This window comes from Eubalaena glacialis, chromosome 2 (genome assembly GCF_028564815.1).
Source record: "Eubalaena glacialis isolate mEubGla1 chromosome 2, mEubGla1.1.hap2.+ XY, whole genome shotgun sequence".
In the NCBI taxonomy this organism is placed as follows: Eukaryota; Metazoa; Chordata; class Mammalia; order Artiodactyla; family Balaenidae; genus Eubalaena; species Eubalaena glacialis.
In genome coordinates, this window is record NC_083717.1 from 32687455 (window position 1) to 32710654 (window position 23200).

Sequence of the window (23200 nt, forward strand, 5' to 3'; positions counted from 1 at the left end):
GGGTCAGGGGTTTGCTGCGATCGGTTCCGGCCTCTACCCTCTACGGTGATGGCCTAGGCCTGTAGCAGAACGGCGCGGGGGCGGGGGGGCCTAGAGAGAGTGAGGGTGAGGGAGCGGGTGAGAGCCAAGGGCAAGTGGGCGGGGCGGGGCAGGGAGCATTTCCTCCGCAAGGCCCGACAGTGGGTGGGTGGGTGGGGCGCGGTGGGCGGGGCCCTCGCAGCCGGTGGCTTTTGAAGCCTCCCCGGCCGAGGTGGGAGAGGGGCAGCCGGGAGAAGTTGGCAGCGGGCCTGGGGAGGGGAGGCGGAGGAAGGGGCCCTGCGTTCCCTAAGCGGCGGCGCCGACGCCCCGGCACGTAGTTCACTCCCGCGAACACAAGACGCGGTGGACACATCACCCGCGCTGCCAGGCTAACCACCAGCTTGGAGCCAGTCGGGCTCCGGATGACCCGGGCTCAAGGGCGGGGCGGCGCGGCTCGATCCCAGGCCGCCGGACGGTCGGGGAGCTCCGGGTCCCGCCGGCGGGAGCGGTCCCTCCCCACCCGAGACCCCGCTCCCGGCCGGGCAGGGCCGAGCGCCGGACTCAGCAGGGGAGGAGCGTGCAGCGGGCGAGCGGTCTGCCTCGCGGCGAGGCCGCCGAAGAACCCGACTTCGGCGGGGTGCGGCGGGGTTGTTCCGCGCCGGCTGGAGCGGACACGCCTCCTCGCCGGGCACCTCACTCCGGAGAGGAAAGGGAGAAGCGGAGGTGAGCCCCGCAGGGCGAGCTCTCCGCCGCGCCCAGCACAGGCGGGGCTGGAGGGACAAAGGGGCGCCCTCCAGAGCGCTCGTCTCCGCGCCGGGGTTCAAGGCTGTCACGGTACAAAAGCTCCGACAGGAAAATACCCCGCGGGGTCCCCGCCGCGGAAGGGAGGGGGCGCGGCTCCGCCCCAGTCCGCCGCCCTCGGACGTCGTGCGTCAGCGTGCCCGGCTCCAGCTCCAATTTCCGCCCCTCCTCCCGCCGGCCAAGGGGGCACGCCCATTGGCACGCGCACGCCCCGAGGCCGGGTGGGCGCCTCTCTCTGTACGGATTGGCCCTGCCGCGAACCCGCGGACCAATGGCGTCCGCCTTTGTCCTCGGCCACGCCTCCTCCCCAGGCGTGGGCGCGTGACCGCTCCGTCCCGCCGATGCGCGCTCCGGGATCCCCGCCCCCTCCGCGTGCGCAGCTCCCCGCTGCCGCCGCCGCCGCCGCCTGTAACCTGCGCCGCCAGGATGTGGCTGGGGGCTGACGTCGGGTCCAGATGTGGCCCCGGCCCCGCCCACCCCCGGGGCCGGGCCGCCCACACCGAGCCGCGGCGCGCGCGGCGGCTGCCCCGCCTGCCACAATGCGCGGCGAGGCTGCGGCCGCGACTTGGCGCGGCCGTCCCTAACGTCGCCACTCGGCATCCTTAGGACAGGCCTCCCCTGACGCCCCGCGGGGACCCCACTCGCCCGCGCCCCCCAGGCTCTCACTCTTCGGTGCCCAGCCAGGCGGGCGCCTCGCAGACGCGGAGCCGCGCGGGTGACGGCAGAGGCGGCTGCGCGCCCAGCCCAGCCCGCGGAGAGGGCGCGCCGCGCCCCCGCCCCCCGCCAGCTCTCCGGAGGCCGTGGGTGCGGATGCGCCGCTGACGACTCGCAGCGACCAGCAGTGCCGCCCGCCCGCCGGCCGGAGCCCGCAGCATGGCAGCCGCCGCCTATGTGGACCACTTCGCCGCCGAGTGCCTCGTGTCCATGTCGAGCCGCGCGGTCGTGCACGGGCCGCGGGAGGGGCCTCAGCCCGGACCCGAGGGTGCGGCCGCTGTCGCCGCCACGCTGCCCCGCGTCGAAGAGCGCCGCGACGGCAAGGACAGCGCCTCGCTCTTCGTAGTGGCGCGGATCCTGGCGGACCTTAACCAACAAGCGCCGGCGCCCGCCCCCGCGGAGCGCAGAGAGGGCGCCGCGGCCCGGAAGGCGAGGACCCCCTGCCGCCTGCCGCCCGCGCCACCACCCGCCCCCGAGCCCGCCTCCCCCGGCGCCGGTGGCGCGGCGGCCGCGCCCCTCAGCCCGGCGTGGAGCGAGCCCGAGCCCGAGCCCGAGGCGGGGCTGGAGCCGGAGCGAGAGCCGGGGCCCGCGGGGAGCGGCGAGCCCGGCCTCAGACAAAGGGGCCGGCGGGGTCGAAGTCGCGCCGACCTCGAGTCCCCGCAGAGAAAGCACAAGTGCCACTACGCGGGCTGCGAGAAAGTTTACGGGAAATCCTCGCACCTCAAGGCGCACCTGAGAACTCACACAGGTCAGTGGGGCGGCCCGGGGCCAGTGCGAGTTACCCGGCCACGCCCCCGGAGCCGCCGGCGGGTAGCGAGGGGAGGTCGGGCCGGGAACGGTCGGGGCCTCGCCTCTTTCCCAGCCGCTTGGGGCTGCGGGCGACACCCCGCGCACCGCGCGAGGCGGGTCCCGGCGCTGGGAGCCGGCGACCGCGCCCCCGCCGGGCACGCCCCCTCCCCGGGCGCGCTCGGGCGGGGCCGCGGGGGCGATTGTCGTCATCGGGGCCGGGGGCGGAGACCCCGCCCATGCCGGGGGGCGCAAGGGCAGGTGCTGGCTAGCTGGGTGGGGGCCGCGGGGGCCGCCCGGGGAGGTGGGCGGCCCGGGAGCCGCGGGCGAGGGGTGTCCTCGCCCGGCCCCTCCCCCGCCGGCCGGGCGCGCGCTCGGGTGGGGAGGGGCCGGCCCGGGCGCGCGGCGGGCGGAGTTCACGCGGGGACAGGGCTGCCTCCAGCCACTCGGCACATTCTTCGCTCTCCTCTTCCTGTAATTTTTCCAGCGCTCTAAGGTTTAATTTGTCGAAACCAGAGCCAGCGGCGGCCGACGCGGGGGGCGGTCCCGGGTCCTCTCCCGCAGCTCTTTGTGGGAGCCCCGCCCATCCGGCCGGCGGGGGCGCGCCGGACCCGAGGGGCTTTTGGGGCCCGCTGCGCTTTCTCCCGAAAGGAGCGCCCTGCCTCCTGCCCGTAGGTCTGCGCCGCCCTCCTCCCCGCTGTGCTCTCACCTGCCGGGGCCGGATGCGGGCAGGCAGCACCTGCACGGGGGCGGGCGGCCGGAGCCGGCAGCCTGGGATCCGCGGACCGCCGCCCGCCCCCGACCCCAGGGCAGCATTTCCCTTCGCACGAGTCCGGGACTGTGTCGTTGATTCCTCTGTGGTTGTTTTTTGTTTTTAAACCCAAAAGTGGAAACAAGCTTTTAATGGTTAAACAACGTTTCTTCCCCAGTTTGGTTTAAAGAATTGTGTATTTCATTTGAGTTCACGCGAACTCTTCTGGACACTTAGGTCTTCCACCTTTGGGACAGTTTTTAAGCCTTTATATTATTAACTTCGTGATCAAAGGTTTAGGTTTCTCATTTGTAAAACAGCTCACAAACTGGTTACATGACTGATTTAAAAACCGCAGTAGTCTTCAAGAACCTAGAACTGAAAGGCTTTTTCTCCCGGTACATTTGGAACTGAGTCGGCCCAAGGTCTGCGGGTGTCAGGTACCGCGGATCTCACGACCGCTTCCCCCCGAGGCTGTCCCCGCATTTCTGGTCCCACGCTGTGGCCGCTCAAACCACGTGTTAGGTGGTGGGGTCGCGGGTGAAGGCGGGCCGTTTCTAGGCTGTCTGAGTCAGAGTTCGGGCTGTGTGGACTCTTGAGGGGGGTGGGGACGTTACTGCAAGAGTGGGTGTGGTCGTGGGGGAGGGGCGAAGCTAGGTTTGGAGCCAGGCGGACCCCAAGTACCCGGGCGGGGCCACCGTTTGGGGTGCGGCTGGGGTTGAGTACCCCGTTGAGGCGAGGCCAGTACTGGGTAGGGAACTTGATTGGAAAACCTTTCTGCAGCCTCTTTTACTGTGGCCTTCCACTCGGCAGCACCCGGTAGCCAGCTTCGCGAATTGCGGAGGGACTGGCCCGGGGCGGGGCTCGCCCGGGCCTCCGCCGGGGGGTGCCTTCCGGGTTGTCTCAGCCCCCCTGGTCCAGGGTCCGTGTGCCCTGCGCAGCACAGGGCAGGATGGCTAGATGCTTGGGTCAGGGGCGCTGGGAACCCACACCTTCGCAGTGGGGTGGAAGCCAGCCTCTCTGGGGTGCCTGGAAGCCCAAGGCAGTCAGAAGAAGATGGATCCATACTTTGCCTGCAAAGTGCTATGTCTGTTCTTAGAGCAGGGAGCCGGTCCCAACCTCCAGGTGTGCAGAAACTCGGAGCTCTACCTCCAGAGCAGTTGCAGACCTTCAAGTCAGGAGTGCACAGGGTTCCCTTGGGGCCCTCGGAAATGCAGATTTCCAGGTCCCAGATGCCGACTGCAGTTTAAGGTGTCCCCCAGGTGAATCTGCTTATGAACCAAGAATCCACCTCTGGTCCAGGGCACCTCCAGGAAGCCCATTTCCAGGCTGAGTCCAGGTGTGCAGAGCATAAGTCACTGGTGTTCATAGAGGGGACAGAGGCAGCCCACAGAAGGGAGAGGAGAGGCAAGTTGGCTGCAGGGGGTGACCGAGAGGTGACCCTGGGAAGACCCGAGCAGCAGACCCTGGTTTGTGGGCTCCCAGAGTGTTCTGCGGTGGAAGGGGTGGTCTTTGCAGGCAGTGGCTCAGGTCATGCCAGGCCTTTCATTAGGGACCCCCCTACCCCCATAGCGATTGTGTGGTGGGGAGTGAATACCAAAATGACCTTTAGCCAAGGAGGCAGTTGGCACCTTGCTCTGCCTAGCTTTGTGACCAGGGACTGGTCCCCAGGTCTCCCTGCAGCTTGGTGATGTCTCCCTTGACCACCTGGAAGGTTTGTGGGAAACGAGGGTGTGTGTACGTGAAATTCCTTTGGGAGTTCCTAGGGTCATCTTTTTTTTTTTTTTTTTGATGTGGACCATTTTTAAAGTCTTCATTAAATTTGTTACAATATTGCTTCTGTTCTATGTTTTGGTTTTTTGGCTGCGGGGCATGTGGGATCTTAGCTCCCCAACCAGGAATTGAACCCTCACCCCCTGCATTGGAAGGTGAAGTCTTAACCACTGGGCTGCTAGGGAAGTCCCCTAGGGGCATCTTTGACTCTGGGGGAACCTGGGCTTCCTGGCTCTGCTCTGATCTCCCACCCCCACCCCTAACCGACTGCACGCAAAGAGCTGCTGCTTGTCCTGGTTAGCTGTGTGGCCGTGTGGTCCCCCAATGGTCATCCTAGGAACTCATGACCCTCTCACATTTAGGTAACTGTTGATGTTATAGCAAGCTCATGATAAAACAAAACAGAGACACAAACGTCTTTGCAACTTGAGCCCCTTGTTATTTGGTTGATCGTAACTTCCCAGCCCAGACCTGGGAGGTTTGCTAAGACTCACTTTGGGGACTGCCTAGACCAGGAGCAGATTTTCTTGGAGGCCGAAGGGCTTTGATTTGAAAATTCAAGGACTTAGAGAAGGGAAGCTCTGGATCCCTCTGAGGGCAGACTCCCCGCCCGCCCCCCGCAGCTGGCCAGGTTGCACATATTGGAGGAGGTTCCTACCTGTTGTCCAGGATGGGGTGGGGGGCGGGGGGGGGGCTTGGTGAGCACCTAGCAGAGTGGCCCCAGTCTTTCTAGGCAGACATATCACAAATACATTCCTATTTGTTCCCACAAAGGATTGTTTTCAGAATGCCTCTGTGCCCTGTTTTCCCTCCAGCGCTAGTAGCCAAAATCTCTCCTTGCACCCTGGGCTGGGCCGGTCTCAGCAGCTCTGGGGGCCTGGCCAGGAAGGTGGGCACTGTGTTGGACACAGCCCCTCTCTCCTGCAGCCCCAGAGAGATGTTCCTGGCCACCTGGCCCTGTGTGGGGTGGGGTGGAAAGTAGAGTGAGACTTCACTGTCTCAGCCATTTCCTGTGATAATTTGGGGCAGGATTTGTTTGAAATTTACACTGACCCACTGAACGAGGGATTCGATCCCCAGTGAGATTACTGGGGCAAGGATTTAGGTCCCCTCCCCCAACCCGAGCTCTGGCTTTAGAACATGGTTTCCAAGCACACTGCCCGCCCAGACCCCTGGCAGGTGCTCCCCTGGGCAGCTGCATTGCAAAGGCAGCCTGTCAGAGTGGAGGGTGGCTGGCCGGGATCTCCTTCACCCAGAGCAAACCAAGCTGGCAGAGGGCCAGCACTTTGTCTAGGACACGGCCAGGCCAGCAGCTCCCGCCCCTGCTCGCCCACAGTCCCAGGCTGCCAGTGGGCCTAGTTGTGAAACTCTTCAAACAGTGCAGAAGTGTGTAGACAGAATGTGCAACCCTCCCCTCCCCCAGCTAACCACTGTTGCCCTTTACTGGTGCGTCCCTTTCCAGACCCTTTTCATGGATTTTTGTGTATACACGCAAGCACGTGCATCCACGGAGTAGGTGATTTTAAAACACACATGTAGGAGCCACCAAATACATTCCACCGAGGCTTTTGTCCTGTGTGTTTGCTCAGTGAGGCAGCTTCGTTCTTTTTCCTGGCTGCATAGTACTCCAGGGTGCGGCTGTGTGGCTGTATTGTCACTTACCTAGTCTCTTACCTGCTGGAAGCACAGCTGCGCTGCTTTTCTTGTTTGTTTGCTGTTAGAAGCCATTCAGCAGTAGACTCTGGTGTGTGTCTCGGTGTCCAGCTGGCATTCGTGTGGGATTGAGACCTGGTGGTGGTAGTGACGGGGGCATAGGCGGCGTTTAAATGTGTGGTAGAGTTAGCTACTGTGTTGACTTAAAGGACACATTATGTTTTGAAAGGAAACAGGCTGACAGATCTTGGTCTCCCCAGTGCTAAGGTTCCTGCTGTGTCTCTGGCTGACTTTTTTTTTTTTAAACTTCTCCCAGTTCTCCTTTTGTACACGTGAAAGCATCATATTGAGAACATTTGAAGCAAACTCAACAAAACCATTGTTACTCTCGCATCCCTCATGACCGGCTGTCCTACCATCCTGACTCAGCTTACCCGGTGGCCCGCAGCCCCTGCCGCAGTGAGGTGTGCCCCCAGGGGCCTCCTGGCACGGCCTGCACTGGGCGGGAGTGGGGGGCACCGATGTGATGCCATTTGCTCCCCCCTCCCCTGGCTGAAAGCGGATTTGAGGCCCTCCCTCCTGTGTGAGCACCTGATAGGACCACGCTTCACTTAGCCAGAGGCCCTGTGTGTGGCTTCAAGCCTCTTCAAACCAACAGGGTTGGGGGAACCAACAGGGTTGGGGGCCCTGCCCCTTCAGAGAAGGTGCTGCTGAGTCCACTCGTGGCGGCCCACACGCTCTCAGGACCTGTCTGCTCTGACTTGACTCTGAATCCCGGTGGTTGTTTGATTCCTAGACGTGGCATATCAAAAGGGCAAGGGTGAGATACGTTGCTGGTGCCTAAAAGCAAGGGAGGAAGCAAACCAAAGGGTTGTTCACACGCACACATGTGTGTTTAAATATATAACTTGAGAAACCCCACAAAACCCCACAGCACTAGAGCAGACCCAGGGCATCTGCAGAGGCTGTGAGGTCCTCCCTGCCGTCCCCAGGGCCTGTGCTCCGTGACACCTGACCTTCCCAACAGAGATCTGGAGCTCTCAGGGCACTGTTAAGGTGTGTCTGGTTTGTGCCGTAAGAAGGCAGTGAAAAGAGTTTTTAAAATAAAAACTTGTAGAATGACGCACGCAGTGCTCATGCTGTGTCCTGCACATCCACGCGGCTTGCCAGGGGCTGGGCCTTCAATTTGCAGTACTTTCCAGTACGCTGTTTCATCTTCCCAAGGACCCTATGGAACAGGCACTGTAATTATTACTAGTTTTTAGATAAGGACACTCAGGCTCAGACGGGTTAAGAAATATGCTGGAGGTTGCACAACAGATGAGGGTGGAGCCTCCCCGCTTTGCGGTGTGGGTGTGCCCGCGTGCCCGTCTCGACCGGGTTCCAGGGGACGGCGGATGAGCACGGCCTCAGGTTGTTAGAAGCCCAAGTGCCCCTCGCACACCGTTTCCCCCACGAATTCTCATTACTTCTGAAACGTAAAGGGATTGTACGATGAACATTCAAATACTCTTCTGCTCGAGTCATTAGTTAATATTCTGTCACACTTTTAAAAAATTCTTTCTTCCCTCTTTCGCACTTTCTTTCTCTAAATATTATGTTTTCTCTCTCCCCTGCCTCTCATCTCTCTAAATGTTACACATTATCTAACATACAGTCCATATTCAGTTTCCCTAGTGATCCTCCCAGGTGGCCCATACAGGAGCCGGGATGCGATTAATCACACATTGCATTTGGTTGTCCTAATTCTTTAGTGTCCCTCAATCTGACACTAAGGGACACTAGTGTGCCCCCCCCCCAATCTTTTGGTCTTTGGTGCATTGGCATTTTAGCGATCCAAGCCAGTTGTCTTGTAGAACGATCCCACAATCTGCATTGGTCTTGTTTCCTCATGATTAGATCCACTTTAAACAATCTTTGGTCAAAACTGCAACGCAGGTGATGCTGGGCCCTCTGTGCACCACAGTGCTGGATCGCGGGTGAAGGGGAGCCTGCCAGGCTCCTCCACTGTACAAGGCTGTTCTCTTCTTGACAATAAGTGACACTCTGAGACTGTGGCTTTCCAGAGGGCCAGGGCGCTGCTGGTCCTTCGCGGAGCCAGGTACCGTGCTGGGGCGCCGTCTGCTCACCTTTATTCAGCCCCTTCTGCCCAGTCCACCTGCCAGGCTTCTCTTCATCCTCCAGTGTCCTTGACTGGACAGGTGCTGGGTTTTTCAGGTTTGTTGTTGGAAGTCTTTTTAAAGTAAAAGGGCAGCTCAAGAGAGTCTTAGGAGCTCCTTCCCCCAAACAAACCAGATCCCCTGATTTTACGTTGAGTCAGATGTTTCCAGATGGTATTTGTAGCAGCTCAGGAGGTGTTCGTGGGCATGTTCTTCTCGGTCAGCCCACCCACACCTCGGCTCTGTGCCTACTGGTGACCTGTCTCCCAGGCCTGGACGGGTGGGGCCTGCAGCCGGTGACACACTTAATGTCCTGGTGGGTCTCAACATGCTTTCCAGAAAAAACCCAAATACGGATCTAAGTCCACACACCTGAGCCTGTTTTCCTTTCCTTTCACAGCCCCAAATGGGATTACTTTCTTGAGAAGTCAATGTCCCGTCAAGATGGGAACAAACTTCTGAGTGTTCGCCCAGCCTGGTGGGTCAGAAGCAGCTGCTGCAGTGTGACTGGGATGGGGCAGTGGGGACAGAGGCCCCCAGAGCTGAGCGCTGGGCTCAGAAGGCCTTGGCCGCTGCCCTGGGCCAGTACAATGGAGGCTGGAACTCTGACTTTTTATCCTGCAGGCAGTGATTTGACACGAGGCACTTAACATAGGACAGAAGGACTCCTCACCCAACCCCGAGTTCTGCCACTTGGCTGCCACACACACACACACACACACGCACACACAGTACCCTGTCTGTTGTGGCTGACCTGAGCATCCAAGGCTGGAGCGTGTTTCTGTGGAACCCATGACTCCCAGTTCCATGGTCAGTTTTACACGTCGGGGCCCACCCTCCCCCCCAGCGTAGAGGTCCTGCAGTGAGGAGGCTGCGTCCCCTCGCTCCTCTGGTGGCTGGGCTCTGCCGTGTCCTCCACCTGCTCCCGGTCCCCTGCCGACCCGGGTGGGCTGGGGCATCCTCCCCGTTCGCCATGGGCCTCGTGTGCGTGGTGCGGGCGGCCTGGCCCAGTGCGGCGTCTGCGCTGACATCGTTCTGAACGCACAGCACAGGGCACGCTCCAGGTTTTTACTGTGGTGTGTGTGCGGGGGACGGAGGTGGGGGATCTGTTTATTGTTCTCCTTTTTTGAAGTTCATCACGCAAAAAACACTTGCTCACCAGGAACTTGGCCGCACTCCGTGGCCATTGACCAGCCTGTCCCAAGGTGACCTGTTCGGAAAAGTGCTGAGACTTGATGCCTCAGTTTAAATGTCCCTGCGCTGCTGCCACAGGGGCGTGGCCTGCCTGCACAGATGGGCGACCCCGTGGTCCCTGAGCACAGGGCCCAGGCCTGTCTCCTGGAGCCAGAGCCCAGGGCGCGTCGTGGGAGAGCTTTGCAAGTTGGCAGTCACTCACCAGAGAGCGAGTGGCTCTGCCTGTGTCAGGCTCCTGCCTCGGAATGGGCTTCTGGCGCGGGCCCTTGTCCTGCAGACGTGGCCAGTGGGAAGGAAGCTCAGGTGTGGAAGAGGGTGAAGCGGGCTCAGGAGCTCAGGGGGCTTCCTGACCCCACCCGGGGCGGGGCCCCAGCAGGGTGCCGGCTGGGCAGCCTGGCAGGGACCTGGGGCCCGGTATGGGGCTCCTCATGCCCTTGGGTTAAGTTGACCCGAGGTCATTCTCCTCCAGTGGGAGCAGTACAGGAATTTCCTCCTCCTGTAAATTTCTTCTCTGAGCTTTTCACTTGTTTTTAACTCTCTTTTATTGTATAAATGCTCACTAAAAAAAAAATAATTAAAAAAAAATAAAGAACTTGTTTGGGGGCCAGAGGAAGAAGCTAAAGTTAATGGCAGATCAAGAATAGAGGTTTTTGCAAGAAAGTGTTGGGAAAGAGAGGAACCAGAAAAGGCGCACACAAGCCTCAGCGCTCAGCCCACTAGGAGGGGCGGAGCGGGGCCCAGGGGCCCAGGCGTGTCCTTGGTGGGGAGTGGTGTTTTGCCTGGGCCTTTGGCTGGCTGAGTTGCTCAAAACCAAGTCTGAGATCAGGGAGAGGGTCTGGGAGGGGCGGGGTTAGCACCGTGGGTGCTCTCTTATCAGCAACAAACCTCACAGGTTTTCACTGGAGGAGGGACAATGAGTGTGAATGAGTCACGTAGTTGCCACTGATACTATCACTGAGTGATGGGCAGTCTGGCTACTTAGGAGCCCTACGTGCTTCCCTAACTTCTGCCCATTGTCCTCCGTCCCCAACCGGCCACTCTGGTTTGCCCACTGGTCGTGGGTGGTCCTCTCCCACTGGGCATGCTGAGTGAGCACGGCAGGGCGGCGGGGCTCAGGCGGTGTAGACGCCATCCACAGGTCCCCTCCACCCATCACTGAGGTCTCACCCGAGTCCCACTCTGGAAGGATTTCCCCGTGTTTGTTCATCAGTTGCCATTTTTGTCACTGAGCACAGGCGTTGTGGTGTTAGGAGGCCCCCAGGGACTCCAGCTCCTGCAGCCCTGGGTGCCAAGGGCGGTCCCCCAGGTTTCCTTGTCTTTTCCAGAATGCCCTCTCTGGGCGGCTTGCATGGCAAATCCTGTTTTCTAAAGTTGCCTTGGGAATTCCCTGGCCGTCCAGTGGTTAGGGCTCTGCACTTCCATTGTAGGGGGCATGGGTTCAATCCCTGGTTGGAGAACTAAGATCCCGCATGCTGTGCGGCACAGCCAAAAAATTTTAAAAAATAAAGTTGCCTTGTTGCTTGGCCTAAGGCACCGGGGGTATTCCCCCGGGAGAGTCTGAGGGCCTTTGCAGGATGCCATCTTTTACGATGATGAAATGTCATTTAGCATTTTCTCCGAGCCCTCTTCGAGGTGGGGCCCCGAGCGTTCACAGCATAGGCCTCGTGCTGTTGTGTTGGCGATCAGGGTGGTTGCCCTAAGTTACTGTCAGGCCTCTGGGGTTTACAGGAAATTGAGCTTTGGCTTCTTACAGGTGCTGATTTGAAGCTGTCCTTCCCTGATACTGGGCTGGGTGTTACGTGCTAGCATCCTGCTTTGGACAGGTTACATCAGTCTTAAGTTCACTCACTTTAGCCTTTGGAAAACGTCACCCTTTCTCTCCCTTTCCCTGATCGTCTCCCTGACTCTTGAACCAAGTGTTTTAACTCCTTCCCATATTCAGCTCCTCCCGTCATGTGTTCAGTACTGCACGGGGCCTCGGGAGGCAGACACGTGTGTGCACGTGTGTGTGCGAGCATGCGTACCAAAGCTCAGGACAGTTGTTTCTGTGGAAGGAAGCCCGTCGGGAGGCCTCTGGCCAGGTGGCTCCTGCTGCGGCAGGCAGGGGGGTTGTCATGCCGAGGCTTGCCGTGCAGGAGCAGGAGGAAGGCGCAGTGTGTGTCCAGCTGAGGCTATAGGGGCAGCGCTGGCCTTACGGTGGAGCGGCCACCCTGGAGTCGAGCTGGAGGTTGTGAATTCCCGGGCCCCAGTGGGGTACTTGTTCTGGGGCCATTCTGCCCTCGATCGGGGCCAGCAGCCTGGCATGGGGGTCTGGCTGTGGCTGGCCGGACGGACCTGAGCTGAGCTCTGTGGCTGCCCAGCAGAGGGTGCAGCCTGGTCCTCACATTTCCTCCTCCCTGCCCCCTCCTCCCCCTCCTCCTTTCCTTCCTCCTCCTCCTCCCCTTCTCCCTCCACCCCCCTCCCTCCTCCTCTCCTCACACCTGGGGTCTAAGCACATTTTTAACCTGCCCTCAGGGGTTTCCAGTCCTCGGGACAGGGGAGGGTCGGTGTGCTGGGGAGCAGGGCCCAGGAGGCTGGGGAGGCCTGGAGACACCTCTCCTTTGTTCTGTGGCCTGGCTCAGCCCCGGAGACCAACCGGCAGAGGTCTGGGGTGGGGCTGTGGCTTCCTCCTCCGTCCTCTGGGCCCCTGGGGACACCCTGGCGGCCCTTCCTGTGGGGTGTTAGAGGCAGTGGCCTAGCTGTTCCTGGTAGGTCAGCATCCTCCTACACAGCAGAGGGAGAGGTAAACACTGGGTCCCCTTGGCAACCGGCTGAGCCGGGGCTCCAAGTACTTGTGGCAAGAGAAGCTCTCGTTGTCTCATGTTTCTAGGATGGGCTTCTATTTTGATTTTTTTTTTTCTTTAATTAGTTGGAGTGACTAAGATACCAAGATGCCTGACCTGGTTCTTAGAATTTCTTAATAAACATTTATATTCTCTTTACAGGAGGCATGTTTCTTGCAGTGATTCATGGGCATTTTCTTTTAAACTGTGGAGAGGCCCTGGCATGGCAGGGCGGGGGTGGCACAAAGGGCCGCCACTGCTGACAGCTGGCACGGTCGCAGGCCGGGGCGCTGGCAGGGTCGCGGCCGGGGAGTGCTCGCGTAAACACTGCCCCGGGATTGTGTTGACTTGGAGGTTGATGACGCTCCATCGAGAGTTTTGGGGAGATGCCTCTCTCATCTCAGGATGTTCAGAGCCCCGTAACAAGTGTCCAGAAGTCTGTCTGAGCCCAAGCCATGCTCTCCCCACCAGATGCCAGGTTCTCCTTGGAGGCCAAGGTATGAACTAGTTTACACCTTGGTACAAGATGACACTTTGGTGTTTGATGTTAAGCCCTAACTGCTCTCGTAGGTGGCTAGGCTGGATGTCCCATCTCAGTGGGAGTGCCTGAGAGGGTCCGGGCCAGGACGGGGCCCCTCACTGTGGGTGAGACTCAGCGGCAGGCCTTGCCCTTTACCTGGGGCTGCCTTGGGCTGCCCTGCTCCATCCACCTGTGAATTAGCTCCTGCAGAGGCGCCTGCCCCCACCGAGGAGGTGCCAGGTGAGTCTACAAGAAAGCTGACCTCACCGATTTTATCATGAGTGGAGCCGACCCAGGAGGCCGTCTGCAGAGGCACGGCAGGTTTGTGTCCAGGGGCCCGTCTTCACGGTGGGTGTGCAGGCCCCTTGGCTCCCTACCCTCGGCACAGACAGGGCTGCCTCGTGGGCCCCCACTCCGGCCTTCCTGTCGACCCCATGCGTGTAGCTGCGCGGGAAGCAGCTCCCTGCGGAGGGGTCTGTTGGGGTCACCAGGGGCAGGGTGTCAGGGGTTCTGTCTGGTGCCCGGTGCCCTGTGCCCTTTGTAAGTCCTGACCGTCTGGACTTTGGACTTGGAATCCCGTGCTGTTGCTGCATCTCGTCCCGGGCTCACGGAAGCTTGACTCCACGTGTGCTGTGTCTTAGTAACCTTGGTCAGGGGCCTCTCAGTGTTTTGTTTTTATCAGAGAAAGGCCTTTTTGTCTGATTGTGCATAGTCATTTAAACAGAGGCAAAGTGCAGTATTGCTGAGGACGCCTGGCCTTGGCGGGAGAACAGATGGAGTCTGGCTCCAGGTTCTCAGCTGTGAAGCAGGTTGGGCATGCTGACCTCTGTCCTCTGAGAGTGTGTGCAAGGCACCCATTGGGAGGTGTGTGTTTGTGTGTGGGGTGTGTGTGTAAGGGGTGTATGTGTGTATATGTAGTGTGTGTTGTCTGCATGTGTGTATATGAGTGTGTGTGGTGTGTGTGTCTGTGTTTAACCTGTGGGAGCAGAATTTCACCCACTGCAGTGTTGCTCGTGGGTACCTGAATGGACAGACAGTTTTGCTGACTTCTCTTTTGGAAAGAAACAGATGATTCAGAACTACTTTTTTGAAGCAGGTGCCAGCTCATGTCTCAGGGCCTCCTGGAGCTGCCCTGTGGCTCTGCATGTGGGTGAGCTGTGTCCCAGCCTCAGCTCCCACCTGTCAAGTGCCGGTCCGTCCTGGGCCACAGAAAGGCAGTGCAGACAGCGTGGCTCCCAAGTCCTGTTGCTATGGAAACCCGCTGCCCAGAGGCTGTGCTTAGGCTAGGGAGTGGTGCCCATGCAGGTGAGCCTCATTTGTTACCAGGTACCAGCCGCTCGGCCCTGGCCACACTCTTTTAAAGACAGAAGCCGCTGAACTGGAAGCTTTTTTTTTTTTTTTTTAATTAATTAATTAATTTTTGGCTGCGTTGGGTCTTCGTTGCTGTGCGTAGGCTTTCTCTAGTTGTGGCAAGCAGGGGCTACTCTTCATTGCAGCGCGCGGGCTTCTCATTGCAGTGGCTTCTCTTGGTGCGGAGCACGGGCTCTAGGCGTGCGGGCCTCGGTAGTTGTGGCTTGTGGGCTCTAGAGCGCAGGCTCAGTTGTTGTGGCGCACAGCTTGTGGGACTTAGTTGCTCCGCGGCATGTGGGATCTTCCCAGACCAGGGCTCGAACCTGTGTCCCCTGCGTTGGCAGGAGGATTCTTAACCACTGCACCACCAGGGAAGTCCCTGAACTGGAACCTTGAGGTGACAGCCCAGGTCCCCGTCCCCAGAGCAGCTCTGGGTGTGCCTGCGGCCTGGGGTAGAAGCAGGGGTGGCGCCCTCCACCTCCTCTCTGCTGGGCATCACTGGTCTCTACCGTCTCATGGTGATGAGTGGCTATGCCATTCCTGCCAGATGACTCCACCCGGATGGATGGGGCGCTCTGGGTGGGGCTTCTAGAAGCCGGCCGTCGTTGGGAGAGGTGCCCACCTCGGGGAGGCCCCAGCTCCCTGATGGCTTTCGTGACTGGCAGCCTCTTCAGTTGGAAGGCTAGAGATCTTGTTTGCAGTGGAAGCGGCCCCTTAAGGTAGAGGGCACCTGTCTCCGCGGCCAGGGGATCCCGCTCAGGACTGACAGTCGCTGTTTGACGGCTTCCTGGGCTGCTGGTCTCAGCAGCATCCCGCCTCTTGTTTGCAGGGGTAATTGCTCTCAGGAGCTTAGGGCCATCTGCGGATTTTTTCCCCCTTTCTTCTCTCTCTTTTGGGCCACGGTTTTATGTTTTCAGATACGAGAATTGTTTCCTAGAGGGAAGCATGAAAGCACTCTTGAGGCTGGCTTTTCAGCTGTGGAACCACACAGTTCGTGCCCCTTTCCTGCTAGGTTTTCACCCTCGCGTAAGTGCGTTTGGCATCAAGATGCTTCCTGTGTGGTCTGAGGGGACGACGTTGAAGGAGTATGAGAGCTGAGGGCCTGTATCCTGAGGTGACACCTGGGCACCAGTGTGGCCGTCCTTCCTCTGTCCTGGCATCTCGTTTCAGAGGACATTTGTGAGTGCCCCAGTGGGGCAGGGGCTGTTCCAGGGGTTTGCTCGGATGGAGGCGGGTGCCGAGGACCTGCGTCCCTCCCCTGCTCGTGTGGGCTGGAGTGACCAGGCCCTCGGTGTGGAGAGGCCCCTGAGCCCGGCCTACCCAGCACTCCTGTAGCTTTGTACCTGCAAGGCCTCACCCTGCCCTGCCACGCCCAGCGACACCTGAGCCCCTCCCCACCCCTGCCCTCAGGATGCTCACCTGCTTGGGAAGGCAAGGAGGCGCGAGTGGAGTCCAGCCTTGTGTGGGGACCACAGTGGGAAGGCGCTTCTGCCCTAGCATGTGCCCACCTGTGCCGGCAGCACCCTGGGCCACAGTGATGCCGACCGGGATTCATGTGTTAGGGTATGATTTCCAAGCACAGGAAATGACCAGGGAGGGTTTTTTGCTCACACGGCCCAAAGCTGTTAAGAGCCGGCCAGCCAGGTCTTGGGATGCTCTCTGGCTTGCAGGCTCCAACAGTGGCCCCTGCTGACCCCGTGGAGGATGGAGTCTCGCAAAGCCTGGGGCGGATGGCCCGAGGGCACCTTGGCTCCCAGGCCAGGACTGGCGTCTCTCGGTCCTGGTTCCTGGATCACTTGGGGAGGCGTCTGCTTTTCCATCTTCCTTGGGGGCAGAGTTGTCCCTCAGGGGCCCCTCCCTGCCCGCTGTGCCTGGTGCCTGCGTGGTCGGAGCCTGTTAGTCCTGCCCCAGAGGCAGGCCTCGCGCCCCCCCCTCCTGTGCACACGGGGACCCGGTTTGTCCTGACATCTGGTCCACCCCCCAACTCCTGCCCCAAGACTGGGGGTCAGCAGAGTGGTTTCCTGAGCGTCTTCATCACTGCCCTCGCCCCCATTTTCAGGCCAGGGCCGTAGCGCAGACGTGTCCCGTAAGTCCAGCTGGGGTGCTGGGAGCAGGCTGGGAACTGGCCGCAGCCGGGCTCTCGGTATTTGGGGTGGCCTGCCCCTGCCCCACCGATGTGGGCCTGGCTCATGAGGGGTCACCCCCTGCTCGGGAGCTGGGCTGAGGGCCCTGTTTCCACCGGTGAGAAGGGAGAGCTCCGGGAGGCCTGGGCTGTCCTTCAACACTCCTCCCTGAGGCCAAACGCCAGGGTCACAGGATCTGTCCTAAGAATGTGGAGAATGGGTCCTGGTTCTGAGGCTTACAGATTTTGTTCCCTAAAAGCAGTAGAACCTTTCTGTCAGCACATCTCAGTGGATTCCAGGGCAGTAAGGAGCGGGAAGGATGGCCGGCAGGGGTGGGGCGGGAGGGGCTGTGGCCAGGGCCCCTCTGTGCTCCTGGAGGATAGTGCTGGCCGCCCCAAGGCTGGGGCAGGGTCCTGCCTCTACACAGCGGGCCGAGGTCCAGCCCCCGAGGCCGCAGGCTGGGTGCCCCGACGCTTGGGGCCAGGCTGGGGAGTTGGGGCCTGTGGTCTGGGGCAGGTGCTTCCTCTCGGGCCTTTCTCAGGCTTGTGGTCGAGGAGGCAGTGATGGGACCCGGGCCACACTGAGGGGCAGAGTGGGCCGGCCAGGAGGCACGTGAGGTCACACGCTCTCGGGCAGTGGGGTCCCGGCCCCCGCTGCAGCCTGGCCCAGGAGCACTGGGCTGTCGAGGGGAGAGAAGGGCTGCGGGTCAAGGTGACAGGGCCGGGGCTGGGGGCTGGCCTGGCCAGTGGCCCACACGGACCCACGTGTGCAGCTGTGTTTGTGGGGTGCCTGGACAGTGCCGGGGTGGGGGGTGGTGAGGTGGTTCTTCACTGTCCCCTGAGTGCCACCGAGACCCTGCCTGTGGCTGGCATTTCTGTCCCTAGAGGACTTGGTGCTGCAAGGCCAGCGCCATGCGGCCCTGTCCCTGTGAGCTGCCCTGGGCCTGGGAGGCCTGCGCCCCTCTCCGAACACCCCCCCACCCCCACCATGGGGCCCTGTGCACAGCGTGTGGTGAGGGCACCCTGGGGTGAAAGGAGGCACTGAGTGAGGGTGAGGAGTGGGTGGGGTCTCGAAAGGCGGAGGGCTGAGCCGCTCCTGCTGCCCCAGCAACGGTGGGAGGCCTGATGTCCCCGCTGGGCAGCACCCGCCTGGCCTGCGGGTGTCGCTGCCGTGAGGCCGAGCTGAGTCCCCGCAGCAGGTGCGGGTGGGCGCCTCCCAACACAGGACACTGCTGACCCAGGGCACCCGCTCAGCTGGCTGGTGGCAGGTCTCCATGTTTTATCCGCACCTTCCCATGTATGACCGGGAGCCCTCCTGGGTGGGCCTCAGCCCCCACTGGCTCGTCGCCTCTCCTACCCCGTGGGTGAAGTCTGTGGTCCCCGACTCTGATCCCAGTTCTAGGGGAAGGGCGTTGGAGGACAGGCTTTCCTTGTGCGTCCCGAGCACCCGAGTGTGCCCACGAGCCCCAGTCCTGGCAAAGGCCCCCGCCGCCCGGCAGCCGGGTGAGCCTCCAGCCTGTCTGTCTCCACGGGAACCCGTCCTACACAGGACACCAGGTCGATGATCTGGGCTCCACTGCTTCTGGGAAGATCACCCATCTGTGGTTGCAGAAAGTATCCTCTTCCTTTTCCTGATTTTTCCACCCCACCCCGCCACCACACACACACACACACACACACACACACACACACACACACACACACACACACACACACACACACACACACTCCCCCCCTCTCTCTCTCTCAGCTCAGTGTGCCTCCTTAGCACCAGCTGCCTTTCCTCCCGGGCTGGTCCCCATCCCCTTGGTGAGAAGTAAGACGGACGTGCTCAGGACTCCTCCCCGTGCCACCATCCACATTCGGTCATCCCTGGGCCACCGTCCCCAGCTGCAGCCTGGCTCCACTCATCTCCCCGGGCCCGGTCCTGCTGGAGCCCCACTGCCACCTCTTCCTTCTCCCTCTTCCTACCTGGACGTCGGCCTCTCGGCCTCTGGGGCTTCCAGGCCAGGGGCAAGCCCTGCCACCCTCACCCCAACCTCTGCTCTAGGGAGGGGCTCCCATGAGGTGATACCCACATTGTCACAGCGGCTAACTTCCATGCCTCCTCTTTCAAAGGCATCACCTTCAACTGAAGAAGAAATGAAAGCATCACCTGTTCTCCGAACCTTTCGGTTTGCAGACAAGGCTGGCCCGGGCCCCCGGTCGTCGGCCCATGTGGTCAGTCCATGGGTGGGCTGGTGGCTCTGTGGCGCCGGCTTCCCCACCCACTGCGCCACAGCCCCTGCCATCGGGGAGGTGCCTACGGGAGCAGTGGGTTGGGTGGCCAGCAGGGGAGGGGCTTGGGGGGGGGTGCACAGGGGCCCTGCCTGTTGGCCTTCAGCCAGGGCTGTGGTGGGCCAGGTCTGTGACGGGGCCACACTCAGGAGGTGGGAGTGCTCAGGGGATAAGAAACCGCTCAGGGAGGCACGGAGCTGCGGCTCAGTGTCTCTCCACCATCACAGGCATCCCCCCAGAGCTCCTCTGGCAGCACCAAGGCTCCCGAGGAGAAGGCTCCTGTGCTGAGGCCACCCTGGGCTGGCGGAGGTTTGGGAAGCGCCATTCTTGGCGCTTGTGGGTGGGGAGAGGGGAAGGGGGGGTGTCTTTCCAAAGCTATGAGTCAGGTTCCTGTAAGGGAGGGGGGCTTGGGGGTGGACTCTGTGGGGTGTGGGAGCAGAGAAGCACCGCCCAGCCACTGGGGCCGGGGGGGCGGTGCAAAGGGCAAGTCAGAGGGGCCCCTCCGGAGGCAGGTCTGGGCTGGAGGGGTGTTGCCTTGGTGATGAGAGCCAGGCCCAGAGTGTGGGCATCCAGGGGTCGTGAGGGATGGTGGGAAGGGGAGTCCTGTGCAGGCTCCTTACCAGCAGGGTCTGGCTGGGGGCACCAAGGGAGGGGAGAGAAGGGGGGGGCGGAGCGGCATGACTCAGGAGGCCAGGGGAAGAAGAAAGGAGAAGTGGGTGTCACGGTGCTCTTCGTGTCCCCCGGCTTCTGGGCCTCAGGACTGCATGTGTGCCCCTCCCCTCCATGGGCATCTTTGGGGGAATGCACAGCCCCCGCCCAGGAGGAGGGAAGGTGTGTTTCCAGCAGCCCTTCTCATGCTCGCGTGCTTGCAGCCCGGCTTTCCTGATGGCTCCCCGCGGTCAGCCTCAGCTCTGGTGGCTTCCTCCTCCTCTTGCTGGGCACCCCTTGTCTACTTCTGAAGGCAAGACCCAAACCCTGGGTTTCTCTGCTGGTGAGGAAAGTGAACAGCGCACAGGACTCGGCAGGATGTCAGGCTGCCCACGGGAGGGAGGAGAAGAGGATTCGGCGGAGCACACCGGAGTGGCTGGTGGCCTCTGCTACCCCCTCCGACTTGGTTTTGCGCTAAAGTGACAGCAGAACCTAAGGGTCTGGCTGTGTCAGCCCAGCCCTCGTGCTCTCTGAGAGGAGGAGGGCCACACATGGCACACGTGTGCACATGTTCTTATTGAAAATGATATGTTAACTGCAAACGATTTGGGAAATTTTAGAAAAGCTCAAAAAAGAGAGATTATGTGGCACCCAGTTGTACCTCCCAGAGCAGTGGCTTGGCCTTGTCCTTACCCTTGGGGGACAGTTCACCGGTGTTCAGCCCCGGAAGCCCTCCCGGCGCCCGGGCCTGGCCGCGAGGTCACAGCCGCACAGCCACCTGCCCAGACATGACTGCTCGCCAGCCTCCACGCCTTGGGCTCTGCTTTGCAGCCGTGGTGGCCGCCGTGGGCTGTTTGTGGAGGCCTGCGTTCTGTCTGGAACTGAAGTGCAGCTGTGGGGAGGAGTGGGGGCCTACCGCCCACCCACAGGGGCTTTGGAGCATCACAGTGTGCGACTGTCATTCCGCCGGGGGCGTCCCGGGACCCATGGAAGTGCTGCTGCCCCGAGCTCTCCAGGGACCCGCCCGCGGTCCTGACCCGGGCACTCTGTTCCCAGAGCAGCTCCTGCCCGGCCCCCGTGGGAAGTATGTGCCCGTGCGGCTGCGGTGGGAGGAGTAGCCCTCCCGTCGGTTGAGCGGCCGTCGTCCAGGGGGCCAGGGATTTCGGGCGTGCTTGCCTTGTGCTTGCCCAGCCCTGGACCCCGGTCTCTGGGCCTGGCTGGTGTCAGCCTGTCAGCCCTGGTTGGCCACCTCCCCTCTCCGATGCTTGCCCTGGCCTCTTGCCACGTGAGCCTGCGGGAGTGCCCACCAGGTGGCTGAGGAGGAGATGGGGGCCCACCGGGAGGATGGGAGTCAGAAGCGCGGGTGGCAGGAGGGGGCTTCAGTCCCTTCAGGCTGCTTCCCGACCCTCTCTTGGGCCGGTGGGGCTCGCTGGGGTCACAGCTTACGGCGCCTCTCCAGCCAGTGTGAGGTTGGGTGTGAATTAACTAAAGCAGACAAGGTCGAGCGTCGCTAGAATTCCATAAAGCCAGACAGCAGAATCAGCAGTCAGCCGTGTGTCCTTGGCTGAACCAGAAGCACTAGGAGAGTTGCCGAAGCCACCAAGTCCTGGGAGAAGCCGTCACAGAAGTTGTGGCCATTCCTCTGGGCAGTGTGGCTCTTCTCTACTGTGTGAGGCCCTTCGGAGGGTCCCAGAGTCCCTGAGCTTTCAGAACGGTCTGGCCTGTGGCCTCTGTTTTGAAGCCGGTGTGCAAGTTGTAGGCCAGAGGGGAAGGGTCTGCCTGAGTCACAGCGGGGAGTGGGCATGGGGACCCAGGGATCCTGGTGTGGGGGGGGGTCGTCCCATAGGAGGCCCAGGCTCCTCCACACGTGGACAGCTGTCCTCAGTGGCCTGGAGACGTCTGTGAGCTTCATCTCATTACAGGTCTCGGGGGACGTGTGTGAGGTTTCAAGCAGGGTGCCCCCCTTAGGTCCTGTCTTCACCCACTCGTGTTTAGAGAAAGCAGTTGGGCGTGTAAACAAGCCTCCTGGCTGACTTCAAGGGGTCCACAGGGTGGCTTTGGTGTGGGGACAGCCTTCTAGGAGGGCCTCAGGGGTGGCCCGGGCCAGTGCAAGAGGCGAGGCCCACCAGGTTCTGAGATGCCCCGCAGCCGGGCCAGAAGCCAGGGTGCTGGTGGGGCTGCATCAGTTTTGAACTTGTGAGGAGCCCAGCTTTGAGGACCTTTCTGCAAGAACACGATAGTGACGGCAAGACTAAGGACACCAGGAGGGTGGACAGCCACACGGAGAGCTCCATAGTGTCTCCGGCAATGACATGCCTTTTCAGATGACCCAAATCCACCATCCCTGGACCGGATGGCAGCTTTTGAGTTGGGTCGCATCAACAGTTGGAAAATACGTGCTCCACCCATGTTATGACTCGCTCTTGGTGCTCTGGGACCAGGTTCGATGTGAGAGTGTTCCTGTTTCTCGTAAGAAGTTGACTTTACTGGAAGACTGCAATTTCAGTGTGTTGCATTTGTTTTTATTTCTGATTTAAAAAGTCAAGCATGTTCGTGAAAGAGGATTTGGGAGACAGGAAAGTATTAAGAGTTAGGACGAAAAACAATAACTAATCCCACGAGTTACTACGTTAACAGGTCAGCCTGTGTCTATTTTAACATAAAACGTGGGATCGTCCCACACGGTCATTTTACGTTTGGCCCTGTCCCACTCACTGTAACATTCTGTCATGGTCACATCTCCAAAGTGCCTACTGGCTCTTGGACCTGGCCTTTCATGGTTGCCCAGTGCGTCCTCATCTGTTCGTCCCTGGTGTTCTAACCGGGCCCTGGGTTGAGGAGCTGTGACACCTCCTGTGACTTGCTCTTCTGTCACCCAGGTTGGGCTTGTCCTTGTGATTGTCCTGGGAGCCAGCAAGGGAATGTGCATTTAGGGGCAAATTGCCTTCTAGAAAGGAAGAATGAGTCTGACACTACCAGCAATGTGTGAGAGCACCCAGCCGGCACCCTGGCAGGAAGGGTGTTCTTAGGTGTCCAAGGTGATAAATGGAATATTTATAAATGGAATATTTCCTGCCATGTCAATAAACAAAGGATGTCACAGTCACCAATGATTGCAGCCCTCCAGCGTGAGCTGGTGAGCCCTGAGAAAACTCAGGGCTGAAAAGAATACCTGCCTTCTAGCAGCCATCAGACTGCAGCCACTCCCTGCGGTGAGCCCTGAGGAAACTCAGGATGTGAAAATACAGGCCCCAGATATAGCTGAGGTGCATATCAAAGGAATGATTTCAGTGAGCCCAGCATCTTCCCACACATAGAAAAGAGCTAAATTCCTTAACTTGAGATATCTGGTTTTCTTTATTTAACAAAAATTTTTTGACGTTCCCAGTTACCTGCTCTTTGTTGCAAAATTCCTATATATCTTGGCTCATCCCCTCCCCTCCCCTCTCAGAGCTATCTGAAACGGTCTCCAGGGCTGCAGTCTTCATTTTGCCCCAAATACAACTTAAATCGGAGCTCTCACGTTGTGTATATATATATTTTTTAAGTCGACAAAGGGCTTTGCAGGACTTGGCTGGCTGGGAAGGCCCCAGACCCACTCTTTACCCCAGG

At 60.3% G+C, this 23200-nt stretch overlaps 1 protein-coding gene across 1 annotated transcript in view; it reads left to right on the forward strand.

The window, feature by feature from the left end:
• The first annotated feature begins 1314 nt into the window (after window positions 1–1314).
• Window positions 1315–23200, forward strand: part of KLF13 (KLF transcription factor 13) — a 45582-nt gene continuing 23696 nt past the window's right edge. Inside the window, exon 1 of the mRNA XM_061179760.1 lies at window positions 1315–2281. Within this exon, the coding sequence (XP_061035743.1) occupies window positions 1693–2281 (589 nt within the window). The 5' untranslated portion in view covers window positions 1315–1692. The remainder of the gene's footprint in view (window positions 2282–23200) is intronic.